Consider the following 25321-nt stretch of genomic DNA (forward strand, 5'->3'; position numbering starts at 1 on the left):
GTTCAACCCAAAATCAACAAATTTTTCATGATTAAATTCATCAATTAAATTAAATCAATTAAAATCAATTTAGATCAATTAAATTCATGATTTTAATTGGAATTAAGTTTAATTTTGATACGTAAATAGTTACCACAATTATATACGTATGTAATGCAGAATATTTTATATGTACAAATATTTGAATATTAAATATTTTGACTGACATTTGTGCATCTTTTCACTACCATTTATTATTGATTAGGAAATATCCTATGGCACCTACCGCAACTCACAAATACATATGTTACCTTATGGGAATGCGGCACTCGCTTAGCGCGGATTCACTTAGCACTGTTTTTCCGGAACGAATTATCAGCATTAAGCGGGGATCACCTGTAAATAAATAATCCCCCACAACTTAAATTTGGTTTCCTCACCAAGCTTAACCGTCATTCCCTTTCTTTCGCGAATGTGGGAATAGTGCCATAAAAAGTCAAAAAGGAAATAAGATTTTTTGAAGATGAGGGAATGAGGGGGGGGGTTAAACTGAAACTCGTCTTCGACTATCTCAGTACAAAGCACCAACCAGCACGGAATCCAAAAGGATGTTTTCTGCTGCTAATTAAATATGTACCAAAATTAGATCCATTTTAAACGATAACACTATTGAGTTTCTTAAGAGCTCACTTTATTCGGACAGGTAGTATGGATGCTTATTTTTTTGTTTTTAGAATAACTATGTTTAATAAATTTTACTAGAATATTTATTATTGTAATAAAAGTTTGATTTAAAATGTGAATTCAAGTAATTACTTGTTTTTTCCTTACTTTATTGCACCTAATTGTCATCAAAATTTATTGAGAAAAATGTTTTTTTTTTGGAATACCAATATTAATACCAGTCCCGGTTTCTTAAATTAAAAATACCGAAATATCAATATTAAGATTTTGACCGATATTGTGAGCCCTATGACCCACAACTCAACAATTTCCAAATGCTGGTAGGATACAGAACTGAACGTTGCCATTTTTTTTAAGCAGAAGTGTTTTACAGCAAAACAAAAAGTCCCCATTGCCCTTAACTATCACTTCCACACTCAAGCGTGTGCAACTTAAGTCTCCCTCAAAAAAATTGAAATTTACAATTTTTGGAGTCCCACTTTCCCACCTGTAAAAAGATCTTGTCCTCATTATCCCTCAGACCTCTTTGCAAAGTCTGAACATGTAGGCAGGTTCAATGACCCTTCATCTCTTCTTAATTGCTCAGTTTTCCCCTACAACCCTTTCTGTAGGAGTCATATCTGAATTTGCCTTTAAGGCTTCTGATCTAAAAACAACCATTAATAACCTGCCCCTTTCTAATTCCACTGTGCTTGATAATATTCTGGGCTTTGTTATAACACTTGCCAACACTTCAATTTTTGAATTATTAGTCTTATAGAGCTAGATGTTTTAATGAAAAACCTTCCCTCCATCCTAGCATGAATACTCCATATCTTTCTCATTCCTAGTGTCCATCCATAATCAAACTACTAAGATTGGTGGCCTATCCCCATATCCCCTATCCCCCTCCTCACTGCTTAAATTGTTTCAAAGATTCATTCAGCCTATTCTAACCTAACAAATTCCATCTCCTACTTTCACTCACATTCAGCATGGAAAGAAGTGTCTCTACCATCACCAATCTTCTAGAAAAAAACTTTTCTTGCACATAATGTTATAAGCCATAAGGGTCAACTTGATCTAGTTTACCTTTACATCTGATGCTGTTCACTCATCAGTGCTTCTATTCTGTACCTACTCGAAAAAGTTCATGGTATAAGGTAATTTTCATACAGGAATACCTCCTCCAACTCTTCTTTATCAGTTTAATGATTTCTTTTTAAATAAGTATCTGCTGGAGTTCGGCAGGGTAGTTCTCTACTCTTCCAGCCCTCTCTTCTGACTTAATCCTTCCTTTACTGCTTATGCAAGTGCCTCTCATCACTTATGCTGATATTAAAATCTGAACCTTTTCGAACACACTTTAGAGGAAAACAAACAATTTGCATATTAATGATGCTATTACTATACTAATTATTTTAACCTTTTTGGCCTTCATCATGATAAGTGTGCCCACATTTCTTTCTCCAAGTAAACCTCTCCTTTTAATCTTGCCCCCTCTTATTGGATCTCGGATGGTTAAATCAGTTCTCTATTATAAAGATCTTGGGAGTGCTCTTTAATTCTAAAGGTATTTTTTCATTCTCACGTCAAGTTTTTTAAAACTCACTCTCTCTCTCTCTCTCTCTCTCTCTCTCTCTAACATGTAGATATTTACACACCAGCTGCTTCATGTCTCCAACCCAGTTATTCTCTGCTACATAAAACCTATCTTCTTTGTTCTATCTTATATGCAGCCAAAATCTTGGTCAGCTGTGGCAACCTCTCACATTAAAAGTCTGTTCTCGGTGGAATGTTGGCATTTAACATGGGCTAACCTAAAAACTGGCCATGATCATACCACCTCTTGCTAACCTCTAGCACTGACAGTGTTCTGTTTCACACCCACAATGTGCAGTACATGGAGATGGGGAAAACCCCTGGTGCCGTTTGACACTAAACACATTCTACACTCTACCACCTCTTGCTCATTTCCTCTGGTGGGGCTTGGGCAGGCCCCACTGACCACCAGGGTTGGCTTCTCTATCATCCCCATTCTTCTGTCTCTCCCCCAGTCTTCAGTCTCCCTCCCCCACTCTACCTATACACCAGAGTACACTCCACATGCAAAATTAAATCATGCAAAATTGAACCTCACACGACTTTTGGCTACCAAATTCTAGTGTTTTCCCCTTTTTATTTTTTATTTTATTAAGGTCCTAGCCACTGAAATCTCAGGAAACTAGGTGGCAGGACCTGTCAGAGTAAATAATATCTAAACTACTGGGTGCCTGGTCTGCTTCCACAGGGCTGAGTGTGGGCAACGTAGGGCCTCAGCATGGAGTAGAGGGGCTAAATGGCAGGAGGAACAACGATACAACACTATACTTATAAGATCCACACTTAAATCTCTGGCCTTCCCAATGAACTGGTACACCTACAATGAAAACAACGTGGAGATGGGGGAAACCCCTGGTGCCAGTTGACACCAAACACTCTACCACCTCTTGCACAATAATGACAGAAAAGTTAAACTGGATTCTAATCAAGAAGTTACTTCACATTAAATCTTTACATGCAGTTTCCAACCTCCTTTCACATGCTTGGCAGGACCCTTCTATTTTGAATAAGTTGACTGGCAACTCCCCCCCAGGAAAAGACAAAAGTTGTCGATTAAATCAAATATTTTCTGTTGATAGGCTCTTTTCTCATCCTATCTTCTCTTATCTTATCTTCCTATTCTATGTAGTGCAAGAAAACTGCTGTTGCCAGATAATCTAACTTGTAGAGAAAAGAAGCCTCATTTTCTTGATATAAATATACTCATTTTGTTATTATTCGTGTATCTTTGTGATCTGATATAAAACTCTTCTGGAATTTGCTGTAATAGATACAGGAATACCTCACATAGTGCAGTAAATTCGTGTAAAAAAAATACTGCGCTATGCGAAACCGCGCTGATCGAGGTATTATTAGTATGCATTTTAATGTAATGCATTCCAACAATTTGATTATATGGGTCGAGTTGCAAAAATATATAGGTGTTTGTTTGCCATAAATTGATGCACATGAAGTTTTTGCAAAAAAAGAAATTAAAGTGATAAAAATGAAAAAATACTAGTAAGTACAGCAGAAATGATTTTTATTGCAGTATGTACATACCAAAAGAATATAAGTGAAGTATGTACTGCATTTTTATTTTGAAAAACAACTGATCAGCTTAGTTTGTATACCTTTTTCCTTCTTTTTATCTACATACATCTCTTTATAACATCGAATGTCATTTTGCAACACCTGTCTTACTTTCATACCTCGTTCGATGTTTGGATCTAGAACTCTCAGCGGCATTACATTTCTTCTTTCCACTCATATTTGCGTATAAAGGTGTAACATTTTTAAAAAATAATCTGTAATAAAAATACACAGCGAAAAATATTTGTACAGCTTTCGCACAGTGAACGACCTCACCGCTTGGAATCTAGAGTGTTTACTAATGTATGAATGCTAGCAGAGTCAGTATATAAAATGGGAGTTGCGACAACAGTCAGCATGGCCTTGAATCCATAACGCATTAGCCTCAGTGCTAGCATTATAATACATACATACATATCAAATGCATTGGTGCGTAACACGGTTAATTTTTTTTTTTTAATTTGTATAGCGAAACCCGCGCTGTTCGAAACCACGCTATGCGAGGTATTCCTGTATATTGTTTCCAGTAGCGTATGTAATGGTCTAGCACATCAAATAAATAGATATTTATTTATTTATCTGTGTAATTTATAATCTTTTCCTTGGTTGGGTTTCAAATCTTCCAATTACTATTTTTCCTCCAATTGAATAAGTGAAATTATTCTGGGGGGGGGGTGAAATTCTTTATTCTGCATCCCACCATAAATTCTCATCTTTATCTAAACCTTAGTTTACAAATAGGTGCTAAGGCAGTTCAAGGTAAAAATGTGGCATATAGCATTTGGCTTATATCCAAATCTGAAGCTTCATTTGCTGCCTACACTAAAGCTCATAACTGTAAAACAGCTATTAATCAATAAAAGTTCAATTTTGAACAGGCTATGAGTAGAAAACTTGCTTCTTACCCAAACGATAGTCAAGCATCCTGGTCTCTTGCTAAACCCATTGGTCACAACTTCTGTCTACCTATACCCCGCCTCTGTAACAAGATGATGGTTCCACTGCATCCTTCTTTGTATTGACAATCTTGGTAAGCTACCTGTTCCAATAGTACACTCCACAATGGTCACAACTCCAGCTGGCTTAAATTTTCCAGTTATGTGCATGTAACTAGCCAGTAGAGATGCTAAGGCTTCTGTTATTGCTAATGACCTTACATAAACTTTTCATTTACCTACCGGAATACCAGACTATCCTAAACATGCACTTACCAATCTTGACCATCACCAACAACCCTTAAAAGTACACAATGTTAGTAGTCTCCTATGTACACCTCAGATCACAACTTGGTGATGGTCGCTTCTCCAATAGAGCTGTAATTCCTATTCTTCTTTTCCTTGATTAGACTAGAGTTTTAAATCTGAGTCTAATCTCACTTGATTTCACTGACACAATCTGAAGATTTAAATTTTCAGTTCATGTCAGTTAAATTATTTATTGTGGGGATGTAATCCTTTATTCCTCATTCCATCCTATACTCTCATCCTTTGTCTAAATCTTAGTTTTCCAATAAGTGTGCAAAGCTATTCAAGGTAAGAACATAGCATATCACACTTGCTTCTATCCGTATCTCCAGCTTGTCTACATCAAAGCCTGAAAGAGTTGCAAAAAAATTATTTGAAAATGATTTGATACACAGTATTCCACAGTAAACCATATTAGTAATTAAAAGAAAAACACTATAAATCACATACAAATGTTATGTATGTTTACTCAATGTATAAGGTAACAAACATTAAAGATATGGATATAATCAACACAATGCTGGTACCTACCAGAAGCAGTTATATTGTTATTAATTTTTGTTACATTAACCATTCCAATAAACATAGATAATTATCCTACTGTAGCTCCTACATCAATGATCCTGGTGAATCACTTTCAACAACACCAAACATTCCATTCAAGGCTTCCAAAAGAAGGGTATTAGAAGAATACTGAACAATCATGATGCTAAGAAGTCTCCAGATCCAAATGGTAAATTTCTTGTTCATACTCCAGCACGACCACCAGGTTAGAGGGGGTTTACAACAAATCACAAATACAATTTTTAATCATATTTAACCATCACAGGCTACTCAAAGAGCATATGCTACTGCACTCACTCCTGACCACTTAGCTGTTTTCAAAACCTATGTTCCAGAGCTTACTTCTGTTCTGTGCTGCCTTTTTACATCCTATTCCAATGGTATTTTTACTTATGCCCAGAAATTTGCACATATTTGGTAAATGAGAAGTCACAATTGAGGAATACATGATAAAACAATTGATGCAAATGTGGTAAACTGAAAATGCATCGTTACCAACAGTAATGATACATTCTCAGCTTACCACTGTTTGGATTTTGCAAGCTGGTAATAAAGTAATCAACAGCATTTCTACTGCAACGAATGAACCCTCCAAGACAACTGAAAGTGATTAAGATTCATGAGCACATGGGAACATATCATAAAATTCAGGCTGCTAATAAGAATTTTTTAAACTTTCTTAACTAACCTTTGATGGAAAAATTACTAATGGCAGCTATCTTTTCACTACACACACAAAAGGAAGCAGAATATAAACTGCTTCTGCAAAACACCTACACTTATAAGACAGTTTCATTTTCTGTACCAAAAACAAGAATCAAATACAGTTTATATATCTTACACACACAAGGGGGGGGGGGGTGATACAGAAACACAATGGTTTGTGTTTCTGTATCACCAAATTGCAGCGGCTGGAGACTAGGCACCTGCGAGGTGACCTCATTGAGGTGTATAAGGCCTTGAATGGGTTGAGCACATTGAATTCTGATGGGATTCTTCCACGTATACAGATTACGAACCTAAGGGGGCATAAATTCAAATCGAGGAAAGAAGATGTAGAATAGATGTGTGGAAATTTGCCTTTAGCCAGCGGCTGATTAATTGCTGGAACAAACTTCCATCTGTGTTGTGGAAGTTGATAGGTTAAATAAATTTAAGGAGGAACTGGACAAACATTTATAGGGAATTGTTGCGTAAATTTTTTTTTTTTTGGCTGATGCTGCATAAGCTCATATGCTTGCTTTCTTGTATCACATGCCACTATTACTACTACAAGACAGAGTGCTTATATTCTAGTTTATAAACTGTTTAATTATGCAAGGCCATTCAAAGAGCATATTAGCATAAAATTTGTTCTGTTAACCTTTTAGTGTGAGACAGACTAAATACCATATATACTTGTGTATAAGCAAACTCCACGTATAGGGCAACTGCTGATTTTTTGATAAAAAACCTTATTTTTAAATATAGCTCGTATATAATCCAACACCAGCTTTTAAGCAGTACTGATAGGTCTACCATAGTGGGACATTTCAGTATTGGATACGATCTTAGACATATTTTGTAGCAAATATGCAAGAGGCTTTCCCATTTTTGCACAAAGCTACTCCAAAATACTTGAAGTGAGAAAAAAAACAATTAACAGACAGACACAGAGAGAGAGAGAGAGAGAGAAAGATAAAATATATAGAGCCTATAGGTATAAGGTGCAGAGCAGTCTAAAGAACTGCCTGTTGAATCCATAGTAAAATTACAAGAAAGTACCTGTAATAAACATGCAATTAGTAATGTAAAATTACTCATTGTTGCAATTGCGATGATTTTGGTTATTTGGCTGAAATTGCCAAAATTTTTCTATTTCCTAGATAGTATATATATATATATATATATATACAGGCACTCCTTGACTTACGCACTTAATCAGTATTTTTTCAGGTGTGCAAGTCCATTTTGTACGAGTCCAACTTCGGTCTTGTAGATACAAAATACATGTATAGTACAGTACAATGCACGGAGATTATAACCCCTCCCCAACAAACTTCATGTACAGCATTTTACGACTTGTAACCGAGTTAAATGAGGCTGAAAAAACATACAATGAATAATAATGTAATCTAAATACGATATGTAATTTAATTTAATCTACGATCAAATCACTTTATGATGGACTCTTCAAAATAAAATACCGTTCATTACTGTATACGATATGTAGTAAGCGCCAGTCATTGTGAACACGTTTGTGAACTGAATTTTAATTGTATTAAACGGCTATTCTAATAAGCGAAAATAGGAGATATATTATCCACAGGCTATAAAACTAAAGATATAGAGCACAAATTTACACTTTATTTCCTCCAATTAACAAAAATAAATGATGCATTAAAATCGGAAGAATATTTCCCACGGGTTAGCAAAATTGCTGCTATGGATAAAGGGATGGTTGAGTAGGAGAAGACAGACTGGTAATCAATGGACACTGCTCATCGTGGACTAATGTTATTAGTGGAGTCCCTCAGGGCTCAGTGTAGGGTCCATTGTTGTTTTCTGTATTTATAAATGATATTGACGATCGTATATATCAGGCTTAATGTCCAAGTTTACAGATGATACAAAGGTTGGCAGGGTTGCTAAGGACACTAATGACAGTATGCTGCTGCAACAGGATCTAGAGAAGTTGAACAGATGGGCTGAGAGGTGGCAAATGAAGTTTAACATTGAAAAATGTAAAGTACTACATATGGGAAGCAGTAACCACAGAGTAACGTATCAACTCTGCACTGACAGTGGTAGAGAATGAAAAAGACCTGAGGGTAACTGTGCAGGCAGATATGAAGTTTTCTGAGCAGTGCAGGCAGTCTGAAAGAGGAGCTCATGGTGTATTGTCAATGATATACAGGAATTTTTCTAGCAGTGATAAGGAGGTGATTATCCCCTTGTATAAGGCAATGGTCAGGCCACACCTTGAGTACTGTATACAGGTCTGGACAGTCCTCATTTTAAGACGGATGTAGAGCTGTTGGAACAAGTACAGAGAAGGGCAACAAGATTAGTGAATGGAGCAAAGGGTTGCTCTTATGAAGAAATGCTTAAGTTTTGCAAATTACAGTGTCTAGAGACTAGGCACCTGCAAGGAGACCTGATTGAGATGTATAACGTCTTGAACGGTTTGAGCATGCTCAATGCTGATGGGATTCTTCCTCTTGCTCAGAATAATCCCCTGGGAGAGCATAAATTCAAATTGAGGAAAGACAATTGTAAGACAGATGTGGATAGTTGTAGGATAGTTTGCCTTTAGCCAGTGGGTAGTTGATTGGTGGAACAGACTTCCATATCTGGATATTAGTGACAACATTGTATTTTATATATATATATATATATATATATATATATATATATATATAATAGTCTATCTTATGCCTCTCAATTAAATATTTTATTCCTAAAACATTTTATAAAGAGTAATATGAATCATAACTGCACAGAATAAAATAAAAATGTTTTAATTCTAGTGCCTTTATCCATACAGTAATGATTTCATTAGGAATTAACACTAATTTGGGAGCATTATAAGGGTATTATTATATATGAATATTATATATCTAAATTTTGAACAATAAATAAATACATATATTAATTTATAAAAAAAAAAAAAAACTTATTTACTTAGCCAAAGTGAGCAGACCAACACTATTTTCTGGATTTGAACGAGTTCTTGAATGGCATACTAAACTAACGGCATCCTGCTGTGCTTGGAGGCGAGTAGGAAGAAAATCACCATTACGCATAAAATCACTATTGTCCACACTATGAGCAATGGGGAAAAAAGTAAAGAAATGTGAATGTCAACTTACCAACCAAATCTGCACCTAAGATAATTTCCTACAGAATTCACTATATTATTTTTATTATTAAAATAATATGAATATTAATATAGCTAAGAAAAAAAAAATATATATATCAGTAACAGAACAGTGGTAATGGTTTAAATTTGTTGTTTTCCTGGATTCTGGAAGGCTATAATGGTTGCATGACACCATTTGTTGGCTAAGTGTTTTCTGTATATATATTTGGTTGTACATCAGAAATGTAGTGAGAAATTGCTCTTCTAACAGGCTTTATCATTATATAATGAATTTCATCTGGGACAACTACTTTATTTCATTTTGTAAAGAGTGCATTACAGAGTCCTATCAGAAAATACGCTTGTATTTTTCTGCTTGTTCCTGTATGCTTGAAAGGCTGGAGTATATGAAGCACTAGTAGCCATTGTGGTTTCTCTAAGGGTAGTCACTACTTATTCTGAGTTTCAATGACTTTCCCATTTTCAGTTACAAAAAAGGTGGAGTGTTCTGATATCTGTTATCTAAAATGCTGATGCAAGCATATAATGACCAAAACTGTCCATCCCCCTCTAATAATTTGTTAAATTCTTCCTTAACTTTATTCAAACTATCTGCCTCTACAACACCAAATGGAAGTTTGTTCAAACAATCAATCCCAGAATGAAAGAAAATTTTCTCATGTCTATTCTACAACCAACCTTTTCCAATTTAAATTTAATGTTTCCTTATGTTCGCCATCTGAGCAAGAGTGTGAAACAATCTGCATTTAATTTACTCAATCCATTTAGGACTTTAAACGTTTCAATGAGGTCATCAAAAGACTTCCATAAAATTCCTGTATATCATTGATTTTAATTCTGCAAATTGCAGGGCTAAAATCTTTCATGGAAATACAGTAGTACCCTTTTGTGTTCCTGAATAAATTGCCCTATACAACAGGGCAAGTACCATCTTTCCCTTCTGGCAATATTCCTGTATATCATTGATGAACTGCAGGAGCTGTCCTAGCAGCCAATCTACACTACTCAGAAAACTTCATATCAAACTGTACAACTACCCAGGTCTTTATCTTTCTTCACTACTTTCAAGTGTGGTACCACACTTGAAAGTAGTGAAGGGTACCCAGATTACTGTTACCTAAATTTAACAATAATCTGGGTACCCTGCATATGGGTAGCAGTAATTCCAGACCTGTATGCAGTACTCAAGATGCATTTGTCAATTAACACTTATCAGCCCATCTGGCTAATTGAGCCCATCTAGTTCCTTTGTTACTAGTTGAAGCAGCCAATTAGACTGGGCAGACAAGATCTTCACATAAGAAATCCATGCTATGATTTCTGTATAACTGCACTCCTGTCAAGGTGTCCCTACATTACTTGTTTGATCACAGACTCCATTATTTTCCTGGAACAGAAGTCAAGCTTATAGGTCTATAATTACTTATAGACCTTCCTTTGATCTCCTTTATCAATAGGGGGAGACTTTTGCATATCTCCAGTCCATGGTAATAACCTGAATCCAAAAAGGTTCTCATAATTATAGCTAAAAGTTTACTTACATCGTTTGCTGCTTCTTTTACCACTAGAACCACTGGTAGTAAAAATAACTGAAACTCCCATTGCCAGTTATTTTGACCGCTGTGCATTAAGTTGTTTTCAAAATTTTATTATAAATATTGACAACCACAACACTACACACCAGAAACAGTACACAGCATTGCACTTATGGTAACACACATAAAAGTAATATTTCTGATAGCAAAAATTTGAACACAAAACTGTCTAGAAAATGAACTAAAGTTTAAAAATTAATTTGCAAAATTTAAACAAATGACAGTTTTTCAACAGTTCTTGTACACTTCCTGCATACATACTTTTTACACATAGAGCACATTTTTGTAGTTTTGTTTGCCTTGTGTCGCCTAATTTGACACTGATGCCTTTTGAGAGGTTTGATATTTTTGTTACCGGTTGCTGACTCCTGTGAATCTATATATTCTTTTATTATTATTATTATTATTAGCTATATGGTGCAAGAACGTCTGAGGCTTATGCTGCACCAGACAAAAAAAAAAAAAAATTCCTGAGTTACCCTAAGAGAGAGAGAGAGAAGTAGAAAGGAATCACCAAGAAAGAGAAGAATGATGATATCCAGCTCAGGACCCTGGGTGTGCCAAGCCCATACTCACCAGATGTGAACCCTGGGGTTATTTTTCCGAGTTTTTCAGCTGGATTCAATATAAAATCTCTTCCTTTCATAACTTTCTCTCTCACTTCTTTATAAATAATCCAAGCTTTGATTACTGCAAGATCTAATATATTATAAAAGATGTGAACCAGCCATCTACATGCACCTGATTTTAACTGAATATTTTTGGCTATTTGGTCTAAAACATCAACCCTATACTGTTTAATTGTAACATAACACTGTGTCAGGCTTCTTCTTCTTTGTACCATTACTTATTGCAACACTTGATGCTGGGTGAATCAGCATCTAGCTTTAGTTGGAAATAGCTGCTCATCTATTGTAATATTTGATTCAGATATATAGCAAACTTTACAGCTGGAAGTAAATTTGCACCATATTTATAAAGCAAATTTATCATTTCCTAAGATGCTCCTTCCTTGAAGAAAGTATGTCGAATTTTATGAACCACTTAATTTCACAAAAGTTGTTAAGTGACATTGTATCAAGAAAAACTGAGATTCCCATACAGTTGACCACAAACTATCCAGTTATAAATTTCTAGCACCATATGCTCCATGAGTTAAAAATACAGTGATAAAAGCATTAAGTTCTTTAATGAATGTAGACCAATTATTATCCTTCATCCTTCAACTGTCTTCGTACTTCGATTTCAGTGCAGTTCTGTGTGTTTTATCATTAAAGTATCTACAAATAAACAAAACACGCTTACCACAAAATCCACGGACACATTTCATCTTGCATAAGTAGTTGGCCGAGGATAATCGTGAATAATGTTCCTTTGTACTGCACATCCAGCTGAAGGAACACCAGATTTTATAACTTCCCATATATGCAGAGATTTTTAAGAATGTTTGCTGCCCGCTGATACAGTTTTTACGATTATGATGCCATGTATTATCATCTACAGCAGAGGGGTCCCCAAACTACGGCCATGGATATTTCAATTAGATTGTAAAAATTAATGTTTATATTAGATCACAATAAAATATATGAAAAACACATTTTACAGATTATTTTAACATTCGTCAGTTGATTAATAGTGTTGACGCCTGTGTCATCAGCTCAGTCTTGTTAGATATTGATTCTGTTATTTCCACTCAAAGCTATTCTTTGAAACATCGTTAAAATAATCCATTAACCTTGACCCTATCATTAAATAGCAATAGGCATTAGAGACAGTAATCAGGGATTTCCTAATCCCTTGCCAGCCCGCACACCTACCCTGATGTCCTGAGTATGGGAGCAAAGGTCACCCTGGGCTTCCACTACACAAGAATCCCGCAACCAGGATAAAACCTGGCACCAGCAGCGTGGTTTGATGATTGATATCGGTAAGATCCTGAACCAGTCTGCACATGAACTCTGATGTTCAGGTATGGGAGCAAAGGTCACCCCTGGCTTCTACTATACAAGAACCCTGGATCCAGGATAAAAACATAACACTATCCTATTGGTTAATGGAGTTAATCCCTCTGCTATAAATTAATGTAGTAGTAGTAGTAGTAGTAGTGGCACTTGATGCAAGAAAGCAAGTGTAGGAGCTTATGCAGCATCAGCCAAAAAAAAAAAAAATCACACCATACCCTCCAATTGCCTGTCCAGTTCCTCTTTAAATTTATTTAACCTATCAACTTCCACAATGACAGATGGAAGTTTGTTCCAGCAATTAACCACCCGCTGGCTAAAGGCAAATTTCTGCACATCTATTCTACATCTATCCTTTCTTAATTTGAACTTATGTCCCCGTAGGTTTGTATTCTGAAAAAGTGGGAGGATCCCATCAGAATTCAGCGTGCTCAACCCATTCAAGGCCTTATACACCTCAATCAGATCACCGCGCAGGTGCCTAGTCTCCAGCCACTGCAATTTGCAGAACTTAAGCCTCTCTTGGTAAGAGGATCCCTTCATTCCCCTCACCAATCGTGTTGCTCTTCTCTGTACATGCTCAAGCAAATCTACATCCTTCCTAAAATGAGGCCTCCAGACCTGTACGCAGTACTCAAGGTGTGGCCTGACCATTGCCTTATACAGAGGGACAATCACCTCCTTTTCCCTGCTAGCAAAATTCCTATATATCATTGACAAAACCCCATGACCTGCCCTAGCAGCCTGTCTACATTGCTCAGAAAACTTCATATCTGACTGCACAATTACTCCCAGGTCTTTTTCATTTTCTACCACCTTAAGTGTAGTACCACACAGTTGGTACGTTTCTCTGGGGTTACTTCTACCCATATGCAGTACTTTGCACTTGTCAAGGTTAAACTTCAGTTGCCACTTCTCAGCCCATCTGCCCAAATTATCTAGATCCTGTTGCAGTAGCACACTGCCATTACTGTCATTAACAACCCTGCCAACCTTCATGTCATCTGCAAACTTCGACATTAAGCCTGATATACCTTCATCAATATCATTGATAAATATACAAAACAACAGTGGACCCAACACCGAACCCTGCGGGACTCCACTAATAACATTAGTCCACGAAGAGCAGCACCCATTGATTACCACCCTCTGTCTTCTCCCACTTAACCATCCTTTTATCCATTGTAGCAACTTACCCTTAATACCATTCTGCTCCAATTTGTACAGTAGTCTTCCATGCGCAACAGTGTCAAAAGCTTTCCTGAAATCCAAGTATATGATATCAAAATTATTTTTTGCATCCAGTTCCTTTGTGACCACATCATAATAACCAATCAAATTTGTCAGACAAGACTTTCCCTTAACAAACCCATGCTGTGTCTGAATTATTGCTGCAGTCTTGTCTAGATGATCCTGCAATGCATCTTTAACCAGTGACTCCATTATTTTACCCGGAACAGAAGTTAAACTAACTGGTCTGTAATTATTCGTGTCACCCTTCGAACCTCCTTTGTGAATTGGGGATACATTTGCACATCTCCAGTCCGTGGGAACCTCCCCTGAATCCAAGGATGCTCTCATAATTATGGCTAAGGGTTTGCTTAGTTGCTTTGCCGCCTCCTTTAATATAACTGGATAGATCCCATCCGCCCCAGGTGCCTTTCTTATGTTTAACTTCAACAATTTCTCCTCCACTTTGCTCTCAGTTATTACAAAATCATTAAGCACACTGCTACAATTTGATAACCTTCTTCCATTTTCAAACTGTAATGATTCCTCACGCGTGAATGTAGATGCAAAATACTCATTCAGTTTGTTTGCTATCTGAGCAGGATCATCAACAGTCGAACCATCGATGTCAAGTGGACCAATCATATTCAGCCCCTTCCTTTTAGAGTTTATATAAGTAAAGAAATCCTTGCTGTTTTTCTTAGCATCTTTTGAGGGCGCTGAATCTCTTTAAAAGTTACAGCTGACAGTTACAGGCTCCGCAAAAAACATAAGTGTTTGCCTTTTATTTACATGATTGTTATTTTATATTGTACTTAATACGTAGTCATATAGTTATAGTTACGCTGGTTATTTTTTATTTTTAATTTAGATAAAGAGTTTTTGTGGATTTTACTTACGATAGGTAAAACCGTTATTTCGTTCCATTTTGTAGCCATTGTTTTTGGATATAGTGGTAGGGAATTCAAATTTTTTAATATTCAAATATACAAATATTCAAATTTGTAGCCCTTTCTGTTCTCCCAGCAGCATGGTCTGATGATGGGCATAAGTAAGATATCTGAAACATCACCTTATTAAACTATATTATAATTAATAATATAGTTTTGTTATAATATAAAACTAAGTTTTATATTATAATAATGTAGTTTATTAGGCAAACAGCCTAATAAACTACATTATTAATTACACGTGATATAAGAGTGATATGAATATAATAATAACCTTTATGTTAAAATATTTCATAATATTTTAAGACACTTCAATATTCACAAGTATTTTTTTTTATTCCAGTGACCCCATAAAAATCATGAAGTTGATGTCGAAAAAAAATAAAGTTAATGCTGAGTGCTGCATTTTTAATGAACGATGGCCAATTAATTACTTTTTTGCACTGCTCAATGATACTTGCACTTTTCTTATTTGCAATGAAGCCTTGGCGTTCAACGAATATAATGTGAGACATCACACCACAAAACATGTCTCAAATTACGATAAATTTCAAGGAGCTTTGAGGCAGAAAAAACTCAAACTAACCCAAACTTTTCAAAGTCAACAACAGAAGATTAGAACTTTTACAAATCAAAATTTATCTGCAGTTAGAGCTAGTTTTCGAGCCTCCCAAATCATTACCAGAGAAGGGCCTTTACAGATGGAGAATTTGTAAAAAAAATTTGTTTGGCAATTGCAGAAGTATGTCCTGAGAAAGTAAAGAATTTTGCATCAGCTGTAAATGAGAACTGAAGATTTAGGAGCCGGTCTCAAAATCAACTCATAGAAAAAGTTTGTGAATTCACACATTCTTCAATAGCAATTGATAAGAGTGAAGATATAAGCCATACAGTTCAAGTACTAATTTATATCTGAGGTGTAAATCAAAATTTTGCAGTAACTGAAGAACTAGTTGCCTTAAAAGGCTTGAAAGATGACAACAGGTGAAAATATATTTTTGAGTGTATCAGATCCAATTGACGGCCCAAATTGAATTCGGATTTACTATCAGCGGTTAAGCCAGGTGGCACTGAAAATATGGTCAGTACTAAAATTGGGTTCATAGGTCAGCTTCATAAATATCTTGAGTAAAACAATTAAAAAAAACAATGCAATTTCATTGTATAATTCACCAGCAGTCTTTGTGCAAAAAAATTTTGGGCGTAGATTCAGTCATGTCAACTGTTAATATCAACAGCAAATTTTATTTGCAAGACTGGTCTGAATCATCGGCAATTCAAAATTTTCTTGAAACTATTGACACTATACTGTGATTTGTTGTACTACATTGAGGTATGATGGCTGAGTCGTGGTAATGAGGCGCCTCTGTAGCCAGGTGGGAAGGAGCAGCAGTGCGTAGCACACGCTTCTTGATTAGACCAGGGTTCGAGCCCGTCACCACCAAATACGGAGGATGTGGAAAGGTCAGGGAATGACCACCGCATATCTCGGAGCAATATGGCCTTAGTTGCTAATGCTCCAAATAACTAACTAACTAACTCGTGGTAATGTTGAAGTTATTTTTTGAAATTAGGATCTATTTATGAACAAAAAATTGAAACTACAAGGACGAGACAAACTTGTCAATGAATCGTATTATAATATCAAAGCATTAGAAACAAAACTGGAGTTATTTAAGTCAACTACTCCAGAATAATTTTTCACATTTTCCATGTTGCAATAATTTACCTAAAAATATGCCTAGCTGTAATTTTACAACTGAAAATTTTGTTCAAATTGTTAGTTTGTTGCATAAAAATTCTGCAGCTAGATTTTCTGATATTAAAAAAAAATTCAAAGGTGTTTGAACCTTTTCAAAATCTGTTTGATGTGCTCGTCAACGACGTTGATGAGAATTTACAATTAGTGTTGGCAGATCTTCAATCTAATGATGTACTGAGGACAATATTAAAAAATGAAAATTAATTCAATTTTATTCAACATTATCTGAGTCAGATTATCCAAAAATTACAGCTTAAATACAATCACGTCTAACTGACCTGCATTTACATTACTTTTTAAGAACTGGAACTAGTATCTTAAAACTCGATATTATGAAACTTAGTCGCTTTTGTTGTTATACAGTATTACTAACTGTATTTTTGTGATTAGTACAATAAATAAGTAATAATTAAAATTTGATCTAAACATACTGGTATATTTTATATTACTTATCTATCGATTTATTTTTGAATCTGTAGATATAGGTAGATATAAACTTTGTTTCTCTGCATAACATTAAAGTTATGCAGAGAATGTAGTTTTTGGTAATTAGGAATTTTTCTCTGGCCCACTAAATATTCCAAAAATTCATGCGGCCCACTTCTCTAAAAGTTTAGGGTTCCCTGATCTACAGTATCACTTGATGTACAAGGATCAGAAGTATTATTTTCATTATTATATTCCTCACCTCATTCAGTAGGAATCCATTTGTAACTTTCTTCTTTTCTAAATTCATCTCCACTCTCCTCCCCAAACTGTTTTTCTAATTCAAGAAATTTTTGAATCTGCACTTGGATAAGTCTGAAAACTAGAACTGTTAAAATTGTTGATATACTTTTCCACATATAAAGTTACACCTAGACTAAACTAAAATGGAACAGCAATATATAGCAGTGACCCCTACACATGCTCACACCAGAAACAGCATGCACAGACTTGCAGGCATATCCACCTGGGCATGTACTTACGCAAACCATAGGGTGATTTGAATCAAAAATGTTTGTTACATGGTAAATAAATGCAAAAACTTTAACTGTATAAAAATTAGCTAATTTTATCGAAATTTTACGAACAGTCAAATTGACTGCTTTGGCAGTTTTAGGCATAGAGCTTAAATTTAAAAGAAAAATGTGCTAAATTATTTGAAATTGTGCATGCTGTAATTCAATGAAAAGTTGGGAACTGTCATGGACTAATAACTGCTGATTAAAAAAGGGCTGCAAAACAGCAACAATTTAAAGTAGGCAAAGAGTCAAATTGACCATCACAGCAGTTCTAGCATTAATATAACTGGATAGATTCCATCAGTCCCCGTTGTCTTATTTACTTTTAGCCTCAATTTCTCTTCCACTTTATCACAAAATCATTCAGGTCCCAATTATAAGATGGTAGACCTCTGGCATGCCCATCCATAAACCTTTCTTTGTGCAGGAATGTAAATTAAAAACATTTATTAGTTTATCAGCAACCATAACAGGTTCATAAATAGATATGCCTTTTATATCTAGTGGACCAATGTGCTTCATTCCTTTTCTTCTAATATTAACATAAACATAGTACCCTTTGCTACTTTTCTTCACAATCCTAACCAGTCTTCTCGTAGTATGCCTTAGTCTTCCTAACTCCCTTTGTAACTTGATTGCAGACTAGTCTGTACTTATTGTACATTTATATGTCCCCTAATAAGCTATAATCACCACGTATATTTCTTCTCTGGCACTAATCTCATCAGTTCATCTGTCATTAATTTAAGCTGAAACCCTGAACAGTATCTCTTAGCTGGAATGAAAAGCTTGGTAGCTTGTACAATTACTTTTCCAATTTAGATTTTGCAGTTGGTAACATTGAGTTGGTCCCACTAAAAGCAATTTAAAATTGTCTAAGACCATTACGGTCACCTTTATGAAGGCAAATTCCCTTCCCTTTGTGCTTGCCAGTAGTTACATCTTTAAGTAAATCCTACATCAATACACTGTGATCTTTACCACCCAGTGGTTCTTTTTCTCTGCAGGTTGTTAATGCATGAAGAATCACTGCTGATAATCAGATCAAAAGGATTACTTTACCTTGTTTCCTTTCAAATATACTGGCATAGATAGCAGTCATATAATAAATCCATAAAAGTTCTGCTACCATGTGAGTAATCAACCCACAAGTTCCAATCTGGAAAATTTGATTTTTTTTTTTTTTTTTTTATGCAAACCCCAAACACAAGAGGTATTAGAATCTATAGTACTTAGTATCGTGCTTGGGTTGGAGGTTGAGAAGACAGAAGAAGATATTTGTTGACATTAGACTTGAACTTCTGTAGACTAATTTTCAAGAAATACGTATGAAGAAAGGCTGTCCCAGAAAACAGCAGTTGAATGAATAAATGAGGAAGGTGAAAAGTTGGTTCTGTGAGTTTGAAGCTGGACAGTAGATGGATGTTGGCTGGTGGCAGCACGTGTTCAGACTGTTTTGAAAGAGAGCAGGAATTATAGAAGCCATTTCAGAAGAACAGTGCCCATGGAAGTATCTGTAGAAAAGGCATGCAGCAGAAACAGTATGTCTATTAGACAGCAAGTGGAAAGACTGTTAGAGATGAGTCATTAATTAACCTAACTGCCCTCGGTAAAGATTCAATATCAGGTACAGCCACCAAAAATGGTGGCGAGGAGAGAAGAGGGGGAAAGCAATGATTGACGGGTTGTGACTCCGCCCACTCACTGTGCTCTCTCTCCTCTCCCGGTGGATTTGAAATGACACGCGGACGGCACTTGGCACAGCGTCAAATATGGCGGCTGAAAACAAATGAAGAAAAAGCAATTTTTAAAAAACCAAGAAACAAAAATTCACACGAAATGCAATCACTGATTCTTCTCGCCCATACATAACTAGACTATTTCGCGAGCATTAACAACGATAATTTCTGATGCCAGTGAACACATAAATGCTTCTTTTTTTTATATTTTTGGTGGGGGCTGCCGCCCCCTAACCCCCGCTATTTCCCCCTCCCCACAAAATTGGAGCTGAAAAAGAAAAGGTAATTTAAGGGTAAATAGAGGGGAAATTTTACAAAGCAGAAATGCACGTTTTTCTATGCTATTTCTATGAAAAACATAAATGCACGTTTTTCTATGCTATTTTACGAGCATTAACAATGAGAAAGGCTGAAAAGAAGAAAAAGAAAAGGTAATTTTAGGGGAAATTTTACGAAACCAACAAAAACATTTCTATGAAAAACATAAATGCACGTTTTTCTATGCTATTTTACGAGCATTAACAGTGAGAAAGGCCGAAAAAGAAAAGGTAATTTTAGGGGAAATTTTACGAAACAAACAAAAACGCACGTTTTTCTATGCTATTTCTATGAAAAACAATCAGATTGAACTGAGACAATGAAAAACCACTCACCTCATCGGTCGGGTGTCCTTGTTCAATCCTCGGTTCAGGTTTATACGCTAAGCTCACAGCTTTTAAAAATTCCATAGTTAAATCGCTGCTGCCGGAATGTTTCCTTCACCACATATACTCTTCGAGGTAGGAGTCGAACTGATCATTTACTTTGCTTAATGACAGTTGCCGTTTAATAGCACTCCATGTTCCCTCGATTTTGTTAGTGTTTGCCCGTTTCCTGTGAAAAATACCTGTGACAAAGGAGATTTCACGGCAGCAAGCAACAGGCACCCGCACAAATCAAGAACTGACCAAAATGTGATTACGCAATCGTAATCAGCCAATCACAGAGTTAAGTTACTTTATTTTTTTTTTTTAATTTAATTTTTATTTATTTTTTTTTTCCTACCGCCCTCAGTCTATGTGGGTGCCCCGAGATGGGAGAAATCCCAGGTGCCGTCTGACACGAACATACCCCCGGAATTATTCAGAAGAGAACAATACCAATAAACAATAGTTCATTTTTTTTAATTTTTCGGTTTCGTATTGGGTTTCGTAACACAGAAAAACCTCAGCGTGCCTTGTGTTCCCTTTCATCAGTCGACATTTCAAAATTAATTTTTTTTTTTTCTGGGGGCTCTGCCCCCAGACCCCCGTTTCAGCAGGGGGGGTTTGGCCCCTTCACCCACTAGTTTAATTTCACCTTTAAATTCGGATAAGTATGATTTTTTTAATTACGAATGTAATTAAGACCGATGATTAAACCGCAACCATGTGATATCAAAACACCACAAGTAACAGGTGCGCACAAGGTGACACGCACTGCGTGGCACCCGTGTCAATTGTGATCGTCTAGACGCAAGTTGACTCTGCCCACTAGGTGGAACTGGCTGAGCCGTTCTCATTGGCTGTACCCGATACTGAATCTCGACCCTGCCCTCTTCTGAATGGAATCTAGAAGCCTGAGAGAGGCTTTGGGGGCACCGCCCCAGATGTGGAAACAATATTCCATGGTAGGGTGGATTTGGGATTTGTACAGAGTGAACAGCTGTTTGGAAGAAACGTAACGCCGAGAGCAAAAGAGAAAACCAAGTTTTTTAGATGCAGAGGAAGCAATATTTGTAATGTGCTTGTGCCAAGAGAGATTAGAAGTCAGGGTAACCCCCAAAAGAGATATATCACCTTACCTAGAAATCGGAGTATCACCAAAAATAAGCACAAGAGCAGAAGAATCCTTTTTCTGTTTATACTCCAGGACGACCACACAGTCAGAGAAGTTCACAAGGTAGAGAGAATACAAGAAACAGCATCACATTCAGCAGTCATGGGCTTGAACCTAGGTCACTCAAGACAAGTGTACTTATGCACCCACACTTTGACCACTCGGTTATGGCGGCCTTAATTTTGCGAGATATAAAACAAGACTGAGTATTAGAAGGATTGAAATCAATTAAGTTGTCTTTGCCCAACTGGAGAATTACCTGGAGATCAACATTTAAGGAATTGGTAGTGGATATTCGAGAAGTTTAAGGCGACTGAGCAGGGCAAGATTTCTCGAACTGGAATGTAGAATGCAATCTACTATCATCGGCAAAGCTGTGGATAGGATTTCCGGTCAATGGAAGAAGGTCATTAATATACAAGAAGAAAAGAGTGGAGGAAAGAACTGAACCTTGGGGGTTAAAAAACAGCATTAGTGGAGAAGTTAGAAAACAGAGAGCCATCTACCATCACCTTCAGTGAACGAGCAGAGAGAAAACTCGATAACCAATTACAAAAAACAATAGGCAAACCATAAGATGGAAGCTTGTTGAGAAAACCTTTATGCCAAACACGATTGAAAGCCTTTCAGATGTCAAGAGGAACTGCTTGTGCTTCACTGAATTTGTCCATTGAATTTGTCCATAAATGGGCAACATAAGCCAAAATATCACCAGTGGATCGACACTGATGGAATCCATTCTGGTGATCGTTGATCAGATGGAAGGTTTCTAGGTAGTTTAACAAGTTGATGGCCAAGGCTTATTTGGGTAAACTGGTCTCCGACGCCAATTTGAGTTAGGCATGTTAAATTATTCAAAACCCAAATTATGATATATATATTCATCGCCAAAATTCATAAAAACAGCTTATTGTTGCAAAAAAAGAAATTTTTTAGAAAAATTCTTCACGGCAGCCAACTACCAGTTAACTCGAATAAATCAGACATGTTGTAACTTGCAGAATTCTCTGAATATGAATCTGTGCTGTGCGTAAATCCACTGCAGTGACAGACTTTGTCGTGTACATTATATTTAGTACTTTGTTACGTTTTTTTTTTTTTTTACAAAAAAAAAAAAAAAGAAACATCGATAAGAAGAGACCACTGACCAAAGAACAGCTTGAGCTCTATGATAATACGAGTGACTTGGAATTTGAAGAGCTTTTTGACAAGTTGTATGGTTCTGATTTATAGATCGATCGGATCAAATGCTCTCATATTATTCAGTGCTAAGAAAAACTATCAGATGTCCGAAAAAAATTGCATTACATATTATAGAAATATATATGTGTAACGCATACATTCTTTTCCGTCAAGTTACGGGTTTCTCTGAATTTCAGACATTTTATGGTGGAACCCATAACTTGATGGAAAAGTTATATTGAATCTTTGATAGGAGAAAAAATTCTAAATGTTCCAAGAAGATTAGGTCTGAACGTAAAATTCATTATTTAGAATTTCAGTTGGCTATACCAACTGAAATAAAACCACGCCCGATGAAGTCGTGTTGAGTATGTACGAGAAATAAAAAACTCCACAGAACACCCTATTATTGTCTCATGCGCTAAGAGAAGCTAGCTCTTTGTGTGAAGAAAATATTTTTTTTTGTGAATAAATTCTGCTTTCTGATGCATTGATTGATGGTTGATTTTTCATTCTTATGCCAGAAGCCAACTATCCATCAGTTGCATATATTTTCTACGAATATACTCGTAGCTGCGCCTGAAAGGCAAGTCACACCAGTCTGAGTTAACTCGTAGTCGGCGTCCTGGGCCAGATTGCCAAATACAAATTAACTCGTAGTCGGTATTCAACATGTTAAGAGTTGGCAGTTAATTGATTTCTCCATTACTTTAGAAAGAGGAAGTAATTACAATGGGATGATAACTGAATGGGAACAATTTGTCACCCTTTTTAGGAATTGGCTGGATATGAGCAAATTTCCAAGCAGAAGGAAAAACACCTTTGGAATAAAAAAGTGAAAAAAGGCGGCAAAGAACAGGAGTAAGTGCAGAAGCACAGGTTTTGAAAGCTAAGAAAGAAAGTTCCAGATCCATCAGGACCTAGAGCATTCTTAGGATCGAGATTCGTCAAAATCCTTATGACGGAAGAACACAGTAGACTTTGAATGTAGCATGCTAGGAATGGTGGGAGGTGTTTTACCAAATTCATTAATACATGAGTTGGAAGAAAAATGGGATGCTAGCAGGTCAGCTTTATCCTGAAGTGACAAAAGAACCATCTGCTTTTGACAGAGGTGGGAGCAGTGGGCCAAAGTTGCGGCCAATAGCTTTGGCAAGAGATAAGAATGCTCGGCTACCATTAGGGCAAGAAGCAAGTTTTCTATCTTAGCCTGTTCAAAATCTAGTTTAGTCTGATTAATAACTACTTTGGTTGTCGGCATGTTGGGCAAGTTAGAGACAATTAGTTGATGCTGCAGCACAAATGCATCCAAGAGCATCCCTCTAGAGTTCATGCAGGAGCTGTGCCACATCACAGGTTTGGTGATGAAGTCTCCTCCAATTAGGGCTTTTGAGTTTATCAAGGTGACATCTAGCCATTGACCGAAGAGTATTATAGCTAAACGAGGATTGGTTTGGTTTTTTTTAGGAGCATTAGCAACTAAGGCCATATTGCTCCAGGGATATGCAGTGGTCATTCCCTGACCTTTCCACATCCTCCATATTTGGTGGCTCACGGGCTCAAACCCCGGTCTAATCAAGAAGCTTGTGCTACGCACTGCTGCTCCTGCCCACCTGGCTATGGAGGCACCCTGCTAAACGAGGAGACAGATGGTTAACTGAAATAATTCAAGCAGAGAGGGGATAGCCAAGGACTTTACCATGGAGGAAGTAGGATTCTTGGAGGAGGAGGAGGACAAGACTGACAGTCCTCCAGAGAAAAATAGTTGTTATATGGTTTTTAGGAGCATTAGCAACTAAGGCCATATTGCTCCGGGAATATGCGGTGGTCATTCGCTGACCTTTCCGCATCCTCCGTATTTGGTGGTAACGGGCTCGAACCCCGGTCTAATCAAGAAGCGTGTGCTACGCACTACTGCTCCTTCCCACCTGGCTAACAGAGGTGCCTAAGAGAAAAAGAGAGAGAGAGATGTTGAATCTCATCAGTAACGAACTTCATGAGAGTTGATTTGGATGATTTTGAGAAATTCAGTAGGGAAGGAGTAGTCTAAGGAAATGTTACCATTTGAGGTTCTGCTAGTCATGTATTTTGTTTCTTACATCTTCTAATGCACATAGATAACTAGGTAAGATGGCATCTCTTGCAGAGTGTTTGTATTTTTCTTTCATTTGCAGTTAATGCAAGCTGGAGGTTGATCCTTGTTTGGGCAATCAGAGATAAGACGTCCAAACTGTGCACAGTAGAGGGAGAGTCCATCGAACACAACAGAGTGGTGTGGCCACTCAGTCTGGCCATCCCAGACAGGTATGGCGATGTGTGACCACAGTAAACTGTTTGCACCTATGTGATGTCCATCCAACGTACAGCCATTGTGATCTGATGGCAAAAGGAAACAGACAAGGTGACAGTCCCAGAATCCATGTAAGCAATTGGCTTAAACACTTTTCTACAGTGCTTCAAGTTCAGTACCTGCAAGCAGTATGGTATGTCAATCTGTAACAAGGAGGTGCTTTCCCCAACTCTGTGGTAAAGGTGAGGGGCATCTAGCTGTTTGC

At 36.7% G+C, this 25321-nt stretch overlaps 1 protein-coding gene across 2 annotated transcripts in view; it reads right to left on the reverse strand.

Annotated features, from left to right (window-relative positions):
- Nucleotides 1-25321, reverse strand: part of Rpn10 (regulatory particle non-ATPase 10) — a 267771-nt gene that overhangs the window by 208634 nt on the left and 33816 nt on the right. Inside the window, exons 2-3 of one of the 2 annotated variants that reach the window (XM_090385020.1) lie at nucleotides 17673-17785; nucleotides 9288-9428 (exon numbers count right to left, since the gene is read on the reverse strand). In XM_090385020.1, the coding sequence (XP_090241146.1) occupies nucleotides 9288-9428; nucleotides 17673-17677 (146 nt within the window). In that variant the 5' untranslated portion in view covers nucleotides 17678-17785. The remainder of the gene's footprint in view (nucleotides 1-9287; nucleotides 9429-17672; nucleotides 17786-25321) is intronic. The other variant, XM_090385019.1, reaches the window with a different exon arrangement.

Source organism: Mastigoproctus giganteus, chromosome 11 (genome assembly GCF_048544385.1).
Source record: "Mastigoproctus giganteus isolate SK-2022 chromosome 11, ASM4854438v1, whole genome shotgun sequence".
NCBI lineage: Eukaryota > Metazoa > Arthropoda > Arachnida > Uropygi > Thelyphonidae > Mastigoproctus > Mastigoproctus giganteus.